Source organism: Lytechinus variegatus, chromosome 13, assembly GCF_018143015.1.
Source record: "Lytechinus variegatus isolate NC3 chromosome 13, Lvar_3.0, whole genome shotgun sequence".
Classification (NCBI taxonomy): Eukaryota; Metazoa; Echinodermata; class Echinoidea; order Temnopleuroida; family Toxopneustidae; genus Lytechinus; species Lytechinus variegatus.
The window spans coordinates 9,600,160-9,610,445 of NC_054752.1; the positions used below are offsets into that span (position 1 = coordinate 9,600,160).

Genomic DNA, 10,286 nt, shown 5'->3' on the forward strand with positions numbered 1-10,286 from the left:
CATCCTGTTCAATTTTTTTCCAACACATTCCATGACTTGTCGTGACATTGTTTTACCCTTCCCAAGAGAATGGTCGAATTCAAAAGCTTCAACAGAAATGAAACAAATGAAAAAGGATGAAAATATCGATTCAAAGGGCCTCATTTTTACGCCTGACTTGCCACGACCCAATTCCGACATTCTTTGGGGCAACCTCGCAGTTGGCCTTCTCGAATTTTTCCCCCCACTTTCCAAGGAAATCTGCGAGGTGCGAGAAGCCGGCAGGGGAACCCAGGGAGGCTAATCCAGGAGCGTGACGGAGTGGTTCTACCTGCAGTGGGGGTATCACCGACGCACTCTAGTTCCGTCACAAGGGAACGGTCCGTATGCTTCATAATCACTAACAAATTTGTTGTTCATAATCCGAACATCCACGCGCCATTTCAGAGAATGACAGAGAGAGAGAGAGAAAGAGAATGAATGCAGAGTAAAGGAGTATACACTTTTCTAATATCTGCAAAAATGGCATTGAATAGTATAAATCAAAGACTTTTCTTTGTAATTTTGATTGCTACATCCAAATATTTAAGTGGTTTTTTCTTCTTACTTAACTATTAAGCAACTTATTTTCTATTTCATTTGGACTGGATGTATCTAATACTGTACATATCAATAAAATGAAAATTTGCAATGTTTCTGAAATGAGATGACCACCAAACTGATAACTAATCATTTTGGTGAAAATGGGTTCCTACAGGTTAAAGGATCCGCATGTCTGTTGTATTGGATTCTTTACACAAAAGAGATGTGAAGGCCTAGTTTGTTGGCCAAATTTCAGATTCCAGCTATCCAGAATGTCACAATATAACAAATACCGTATTTTCCGGTGTATTAACCGCACTTTTTTCCGTCGGGGAAAACCTTGAAAATGGGGGGTGCGGTTTATACACGAACACAGAGAATTCAGACCTCAGAAACTTGATTGCCTTGACGAAAATTTAGCATATATAATGAATGTGTGACATGATTGAAACGTGGACTTGTAAAAAGAATGAAATAAAACTCACTTTACATCATCTTTCTCTTTTCATAATTTAATGATTTTTGTCGTGGCGTTCGCGGGGACGGCCAATCCATGTTCGGTGAGCGCTCCTCGGTAGCGCCTACTGTCATGGCTGGCCGGCCGGCGCTGGCCGCGCCACAGCCTAGCGACGACGTACAAGGAAACTGAAGGCGGAGCGTCGCGCAGTACCGTAGACTAGACGTAGTTAAGATTTTACCCTCTATCTGCTAGTGTAATTGACAGCCAATTTTTTTGTATTTCATCCACATCACCTCATTTCTCTCATTTTTTTAAAACTTCCTTCGCTCATTCAGCTTTTGTTTTTCAAGTATTCTCGTTCATTCTCGTGCTTTCCCCTATTTAGATTCATGCTCGATCAGCAACACAACAATTTTTATTTTTTTTTTTTTTTATTTCATCCACATCACCTCATTTTCTCATTTTTTTTAAACTTCCTTCGCTCATTCAGCTTTTTGTTTTTCAAGTATTCTCGTTCATTCTCGTGCTTTCCCTTTTGATTCATGCTCGATCGTCCCTTCGAACCACCCCCCCCCCCCCCCCCCCGGCGAGCTCTCTCCATGTATGCTCAGAAAAAAGTTATGAGCCGACGTGACAGCTCGTCTCGCTCGGCCAAGAGTCCGTTCTCAAATTATTTGGTCATGTGATGGTGTTGAGTTCCTTAAGTAAACACAATTCCACTTCCCCGTCAACAGGTAATAAGTCTGTTTTATGAGTATTTATGCAAAATTCATACGTCAGGGCGAATCACTTTGGACATGTACCAGAGCCTGAGGCAGAGCTCGGTGCAGCCGGCAGCTGCCCGTACCGTAGGCGTAGACTCAGCATCGATCACGCACAGGCATTATCGCTGTGCATGAGCGAGATAATTGCGTCAAAATTTTCGAAGTGAAAACACTTTACATTGAACAAATCATATCTTTCCGTATATTTTATTGCTTTGATATCACGTAGAATGCATGAAGATATTCCTTCAAATATATAGAATATGACACAGATTTCACTATTTCTGGTTTTCTCAATTTTTTTTTTTTTTCCAAGAGTAAAAAATTGGGGGTGCGGTTTATACACGGCCGCGGTTTATATACCGGAAAATACGGTAGTCAAATTACAAACTTAGGTAAGAATCCCCCCATGGATTTTCAGCTCACCAAAAGGCCGAGAACCACATATTAGAGTGGTTACACCCCCCATCTACATCAGGTGGTTTCAAACCGCCTCAATCACAAGAATCCCCGTTAAATTACGAGAACTTTTTAAGGCTAAAAAATACCCGTTAATTATTCCTGCATTCACACCGCCCCGAAACACATCCTTCGGGATAAGTTCCCGAAGTTACGAGCATGCGCAGTGTGGTCTGATAAGCAGGCAAGGCGGGAGATTCAAAATCACTAGCCCATCAGCCACCCACGCCGCCGCGCCCAACGACACGCTGGGATAAAAGTTCCCGTAATTTGCTTTCACATCGCCAAAATACCTGCGACCTTGGAAAAATCCCCACGAAAGTTCTCGTAATTTCGCCAAGTACCTACTATTTAGCGGGTATTTTCTTTCGGGGAAATTACGCGTAGTTTGCTTTCACATTACCAAAATACCCGGTATTTTCTGATCGGGGTAAATTTCCCGATCAGAGAATACCTGGAACTGGCGAACTTCGAGGCGGTCTGAAACCACCTATTGTTAACCTACAAAACATAACCTATATTCCAGAGTATCAAAAATTTTAAGGGCTGCTTTCTTGTCCCCAGACCAGCTCCCCATACGATGCTGCATGTCCCAGGGGGCCAGTCAAATGTATATAGTATTAATCAATGCTAATTCCAAATATTCCGGGAGGAATTAATTGTTGTTTCACTTGACAGTGAGGAGAAAGTGGGAGTATTACGTATTTCACACAATAAAATACCCCAAAATAGTGAGTGGATGATGCCATCAGTCTCCTCATTTGCATATTGACCAGGGGTTCATTTCATAAAGCTGTTCGTAAGTTAAGAGCGGCTTTAAGAACGACTGGTGATCCTTTCTTACAAGCTAAACCATTGCCGATTCATTATACAATTTACAACAAGAAAGGATCAACAGTCGTTCTTAAAGTTGTTCTTAACTTAAGAACAGCTTTACGAAACACCACCCAGGATGTGCATATAACTGTTATGTGAAATTAAGCAAAATTTGAAAATGTCATAACTTTCACATTTTAGGTTTAATTTTGATGAAATTTTCAGTGTTTTGCTTGCAGGATTTTTCTCATTTTATTCAAATCAACTTTACGTTTGGGGTGGCCTTGCCCTTTAGTGCAGACACTTAGGAGGTGAAACCACATCTGGGTTAAGATGACAATTTTATAAAGTGAGTCTGTGGAGGATAAAATAGTTATCACTACACATGTCAAAGGTTAAGAGTTTGGAGATACATTTATTGATTTATAGGCATTTCCAGACGCTGTATAAACTTTTACCAAGGAGGTTAATATGTTGATATAGGTTAATATGAACATTACAAATGGATTTAGATAAGAAAAATGTGAGCAGACTATTTTATCAAACATTTGCTTTAAAGTGGAGCGAAGGTTGTTGTGTTTTAATGCAGCTATGAAAATTATGAGCCAACGCAAACAAAAAAAGTTTAAAGAGTTAAAGAATATGTGTACTTGAAAAGTTGAATAATATTTAATCGGCCCAATTTCCGTGATGAGTAGACAAAAGAGGGTGCGGGTCAGGTCGTATTCCAGCCGACTCGCATATATCCGCTACTTATCGTTCAGCAAATACGTCTGCAGATAACGAGAATGCACGATGACCCATTTATCACCCTGATTATCTCAAGTATACAATAAAGTTCCACCTGAACTCTTTCTCTATTGCTCTCTCTCATGCTATCGCTATCTAACCATTTTTTCTTCTTTCTTAAATGGGCTTTGCCGTTAGATGAAAAGTTCACGCTCATATTTTACTTCTCTCTCTCTTTCTCTCTCTCACATCCCCTTTCGAGTGCTACCCGGTACACTCATAGATCACACACACCCAACCTCGAGACGCAGCGCATCGGGGCGCACGTCCCAGGCTCTGGATCTGGGGCAAGCAAACACGGCACCTCTCTACATCTAAACTATGTTTATCTGTTTAGGTAAACCCTATTGTTCCCATTTAGGCAATCTTTCCTTGGCACAGAATCCCCCACAAAGAAAATCTAGAACACCCATCCAATTTCTGATGTAAGCTAGTTTCCTATGACTTGATTTTTTTTTTTTGCCCACTTTGTCCCATTGTATGGAAGATTTTGTGAATGACATTCAATTTTTTTTTTCTGAGTCAAGGACTTATGGATACAATTAGGGTACTAAATAGCGTGTAAGAAATGGGTAATTAGGTTCTGCTTGGAGGCGGTATTAACCACACATTGATATGGATGATATATCGGTCATGAAAAATACCATTTTTTTCCTCACATTTCAGCCTTACTTTTATTTCAATTCTACCATCAGTTTTGTAATTGAGATAAATAGGTTATCACTTAATTATTTATCTTGGTATCAGATCATTTTGTGAAATTGTAATGGACTTTTGTATGCAACGGTTATTTGGAGGAATGATGGAACGCTCTGCAAACAAGGATAAAATAATGGGGGAAAATTAAGACAATCAAGAAGATATTGTTTCACTTAACTTCTTTCAAACTGACCTTTCCAAATATATTCTTTACCATTCATTTTGAATGTTCAACTATTTTTTATCCCCTTGTACTTTCTAATTCTAAAGAAAATTGGGAAGTGAAATTTAAATATCAGATGAACAATGCAACGAGATAGCTGTACATATCTTTTTTTACGAGAGAGGACGTCCGACACACCTAACCTGAATTTAGGAATGTTGCTTTCTCTGTAAAATGTATTAATGTATAAATCCTTTAAACTAAGATTATAGAAAATACTTATTGTCATACTCTGTAAAAAAAAATAATAATAGGAACGTGCATAAAATGTCGTACACATCTCGCGATCTCAAGTTAATTCGATAAGTAGTTAGCGGATATATCATGTCAGTATATAATACAATATATGTCACTGACCGATATCTATTGTTCGCTTGTGCCCATGAACATAACGACGGGATGTTATCTGCGCGTCGTGCTTTGTACACATGTAGGTCGACGACAAAAGAACATTCGTTTTCTTGAACAAACTTCGCGAATGATTGACACCCGTGCGTATTGCAGACAGCGACATGGTGAAGAGCGCAAATTGTCATAGCAAGATAAAGGACTGGGTAAATAGTTTATCGGGTAGAGATGTGTGCTTTCAGGGTTACCCTTGACCTGTTTCAACAATATTCAAAATTGTGTCAGGATAAATAGTTGTATACAAACCCTCCAAAAGACTAATTGATTCTGTTCTATTTCTTTAACTATATTTAGATTAAAAGCCACTTAACGCCTGAGCACCCATTGGTGATGGCGTGTTGGCCTGCTGTTTATCAGAAAGATAACATGGCTCGGTAACAATACAATAAAGAGGCTGACGGCAGAGGGTATTGTGTCTAACGGTGATATATGACAATATTCATCAAAACACTTATTCTCCCTGTTATGTATATACTAGTATCGTAGGGGGGGAAGGGCCGCCCTAAAGAATGGAAACAATTGGGAGTCTAGATAAATTGTTCAACAAACACGCAACTGCAGCAATCAATTAGACCATATTCCATGGGCTGGAAAAAACTATGTCAAGAAATTGTGTTAGTGGGTGAAGTGCGATTCATTGGTTTTGGTAAATTTTTAGGGCAGAGGCAATTTCAATGATTAATGAAGATGAAGATGAATTTAGGCCAATCTACAGATACTCGTTATTAGGCTTGTATTATCTTTCAAATTATCATGCAATATCTTTGAGCAATAGACCATATACTAGAAAAATGAGCTCATTTTTTTATTAAGGTGGGTGGACCTTGCAAGAGGATTAAGTCTAATGAAAAAAAAAATTATTACGGGAAGTAAATCTACAAACCCTTGTTTCTGAGGATGGTACTGCCTCTTAACTACAAAGCATTCATTATTTAAAAGCTAACCATTTTAGCTGGATGGACAGGTACAACTGGAGAAATAACACAATTAGTGATTGCTAGATTCATTACGTTACCCTGGTGCTAATTAAGCATATTGACATTCTAGGAGATCTTCAACCCAAGTTCTTCTTTAAGGAAATCTGGAATAACCAATGTGGTAATCCGTGCTCAACCCTTTCAGAAATCTTATATACATGTCAGTCTGTGCATGCTCAAGATTGATACTGTTCTCTGAAGGGCTGGACGATATCGCCATTGACCTGCCCTACTTTGGGTAGGAGTTATACAATAGAGTCTAGACCTATCAGTCAAAGGCTGCACCCCCATACCATTAACTAGAAGAGACCACCACCTGGTGATCTGAGATGGAAAGACCACAATAACAGAATCACAACCCCACAGAATGGCTGATCAAGAGATAAAAAACAATATTAGTTTTCTCTGGTCTGATTCCATTGTCGAAGGGCAGATCATTTCAAAAGAAACCAGGATGCGTTTCACAGGATCGTTGGACCAATACACCAGAAAAAAATAACGAATTTGAGCAATTGGGATGAACTTGTAGGAGCGGTCCGTTCCAGAGGGGTGCGTGAATTGGGTGATTAATGAGTTGGTGAGCCAGAAATGGAAAGGGCGTGGCAAGCTGGCCCTTCCGTCCAATTGGTCGGTCCAAACTTCTAATCATATTGTCCTCTTCAGAACAGCTTTCAAAGGTTTAGGAAGGCCTATTGTTGGGTAGTCTTAATATCAAGACTCTATTTTCATATGAAGTAATAACTATAGAAATTTGTTTCCAATCTAATGAAATCTTCTCCTAGGACATGACAGAACTCCAGTATACATATTTCCAGAATTCTCACTGACTTTGAAAGGTGTCCATAATCTATAAAGCTGAATATCGTGTTATGATTTTTGTTTCAGCTGGCCATGCTCATGACATTCAGAGCTGCCAATCTTAACAAGGCAAGAGCATTTCAGTACTTAAAAGCTGAAAATCAGTATTTTGGTGAGGAAATCAATATTCAAAGAAACGCCATATTTCAATACCTGTATAGAAAACTTTAGAAATCAGCATTTTGCACAATACCATCATTATTCTTCTCACTTTCCAGTACTAACTATTGAAAATCAGTACTGCCAGGCAGTTCAAAATATCTGTCTTTTTTTTTCTTTTTACTAAAAGCCATCACATCATGAAGGATACCTTACCTTGACAGGTCTCTTCAAGGCCTCCTGGATGTCTAGTCTCTTCCGCATGATGGTGGCATCTAGCTTACGCTCGAAGGCCAACAGGTCCATGTAGGCCTGGGACTCAGGCACCAGGTCTCTGATCCTCTGCGGAAGCACTTTGTCGGCCATCTTCTTTTTCTTCCTGTTGCTACAGATGTGCAAGCAAAAATATGTGAAATATAATTACAATCAAATGTTGTTGCATATGAAATCTAGATGGGAACTTTAAGATAAAACTCAAGGTAGTGAATAGTTCTTGCACATAATTTTTTTAGCCAAAAGATAAGAGTTGTTCTGGTAACACGTTGCTCCAAGTTGTTCTAAAATCGCAAAGGTTTATTAATTGTCCAAAAATGATGTAAGGTTTGTACAGTTTAATAATTTTTGTACAAATCGATTTTGAGATTTTTGCAGAAAATAGAAATACAAGTCCTACTCTATTCATAACAAAATTTTTAGACAGCAATTCATTTCATTTTCTGAGATATGAGAGGATTTTCACAGCGATGCCATACACATTTTTAATAAAATGCGCAAATCCCATCGGAAACGTGTACTGTAACAGAGCGATGCGACGTTTGACTGCCTGCGATTTCAATGCACGCGGTCAACCAAACCGTCGTATCGGCACTGGGCACTGCATTGACTTTGCACATGTGAAGCGAAACATCATTATGACGGATCGCACGCATCGAAATCCCGGTCAGGCGACTCGTATTGCTTTTTCCCTATGGCATTTTTGTACAGGGAAAATCTAAATTGCTCAAACCGAAATTACAATCATGTAGCTCTTTTGCCATATTCTCTCGCATCCTTTCTTTTGTGTTAAAATAAATATACCAATGTCAAGCAATTTTCTTGGTCTTTCCAACCATATATTTTTCAAGCAATGAATACGTTGTGAGGCCAGGGAACAAAGTGTCAAAATTATAGTAAACTTTGAAGTTGATTTTCTCTGAAATGGGTTTGCACCATTGTATGTGTGATACCACGGTTCGTATGACCGCCGACATTTTGTCACTGATCATCATAGGGTATCCGAAGGGTGTTTAAATCCTGCTAATTATACAATATCACAATCATATGGATTCCATATCATAGTAGGGTCACCTTGAGGAAACGTCATGGTGAATCAGTTCTAACTTTCGCCTGGTAATCAGAGAGTAATGTGTTGGAATCCCACCATGGCCTAGCGTCCTTTGGCAAGGCATCAATCCACAATTTACCTTTCTCCACCCAGGTGTTGAATGGGTACCCGGTAGGATGTGAAAGACTTTGTAGTATGCCGAGTATTTGGGTCTTTGAACTCTTGTTGGAATGCTACCCAGGGAGTGGGGAAAGTACATACTTTGTGAGCAAGGCAAGGAAGAAGCCCATGGCTGGGTAATAATAAGTACATGTAAAGCACTAAGAAACGAATGAAGTGATATACAAATGCAACTATTACAATTTTATTTGGTGCAGAGTTATACAATTTCTCCAAAATCATGTACATGTATTTTTCAAGATCAGGAAAAATTTATCTTACGCATGTAATGTTTTCCTGTATTACTTTTATCAACATCAATTGTGATATTGGTCCAGAAGAGTGATTTTGACTTACCTCTGCGACTTCTTTTGAGCCTCCGCCTGGGCGTGCCTCTTTCTAGACTGGTCCATGCTTTGGTTCATGCCCCTCATGCCCCCGTAGGGGGGTGGCATGCCCGCCCCCATCCTCTGACCTCCAGACCCTCCACCTCTCTGTAAAAGACAATCAAAGAAAAGAAGAGTTAACTGGATATTATAATTGCACATGGAAACAAACACTCTTTATTATTAAGTTCTTTGTATTAATATGAACATTTACCATTTTATACTGATTTTATTTGTGTATATTTGTAAACCCTGACTAGGGAGGAGAGCTTCATAACAGAAACAAGTCTTTCTTTTAGTCATCCTCAGGCACTAGTCGGTGGTAATTTATTCCTTTTGTACATATTCTTGTCTTTTGCCTGGAAATAAAATAAATTAATTAAATAAAACCAAACAAGTATGACCAATCACATCAAACATGGATACATGATTAATAGAAGGAGCATCGTGGCCCAGTGGATTAGTCTCCAGACTTTGAAACATAGGGTTGTTGGTTAGGATCCCAGCATTGGCATAATTCCTTCAGCAAGGAGTTTATCCACATTGTGCTGCATTCAACCCAGGTGAGGTAAATGGGTACCTGGCAGGAATTTACTTCTTGAACCCGAGCACGTAACAATAGCTCGGCTTCGATACATCTGATAAAGAGGCGTAAGTGCTATATAAGCAAGTATAATTGTCATAATTTTTTATGATGATTTGCCGCTAATCTTTGGCATCACCAGAGCTGTCTCTGGGGTGGTTTGGGCTGTCCACCAATCAAATTTCTTGATCAGCGTTACACACACCTGGGGGCCGTTTCATGAAAGTTGTCAGCACTGACAAGTTGTCTTTCTCTGACAGTTACCATAGTAACAGTCAGAGGCCAGTGCCCCTCAGCCAATCAAAACCAAGGATTTCACTGAAATTGTCAGCACCGACAATTTAGTCAGCGATGACAACTTTCATGAAACACCCACCAGACCCAAGTGATGTTTCAAAAAGTGTTGAGTGTGACTTACTTAAAGTGCCCATGCACACATTATATATTCACTGTGCAATCTTACTCTTGACTATGCAGTAGTGCGCATCCTCTGAGAATGGATTGACCAATGCGGGGATCTGTTTTACAATGCAACGTGCGACCTGGGGGGTGTTTCATCAATATTTTCGCCTGACAAGTTGTCAGATCTGACAACTTTCCTGGATTGTGATTGGTTGAGAAGCACTTGTTACTATAGTAACTGAAGAAGCACTTGTTACTATAGTAACAGGACGTGTTGGATAAAACGTCCGACAAGTCCTTTCATGAAACGCTCCCCTAT

General features: G+C 39.5%; 1 protein-coding gene across 1 annotated transcript; it reads right to left on the reverse strand.

Annotated features, from left to right (window-relative positions):
• Positions 1 to 7,195: 7,195 nt before the first annotated feature.
• On the reverse strand, positions 7,196 to 9,090 carry LOC121426789 (SWI/SNF-related matrix-associated actin-dependent regulator of chromatin subfamily D member 1-like). Its single transcript, XM_041623191.1, has 2 exons — positions 8,954 to 9,090; positions 7,196 to 7,498 (listed from the first exon to the last, which is right to left on the reverse strand). Exons 1-2 carry the CDS (start codon positions 9,061 to 9,063, stop codon positions 7,312 to 7,314), a joined length of 297 nt encoding a protein of 98 aa, XP_041479125.1. The 5' UTR covers positions 9,064 to 9,090; the 3' UTR covers positions 7,196 to 7,311.
• Between the last annotated feature and the right edge of the window lie 1,196 nt (positions 9,091 to 10,286).

Coding starts and splice junctions, on each gene's coding strand:
- LOC121426789 (XM_041623191.1), bottom strand. CDS start 9,063: ATGGGGGCGGGCATGCCACCCCCCTACGGGGGCATGAGGGGCATGAAC. Junction 7,499..8,953: donor GCTCAAAAGAAGTCGCAGAG/GTAAGTCAAAAT, acceptor GCACATCTGTAG/CAACAGGAAGAAAAAGAAGA.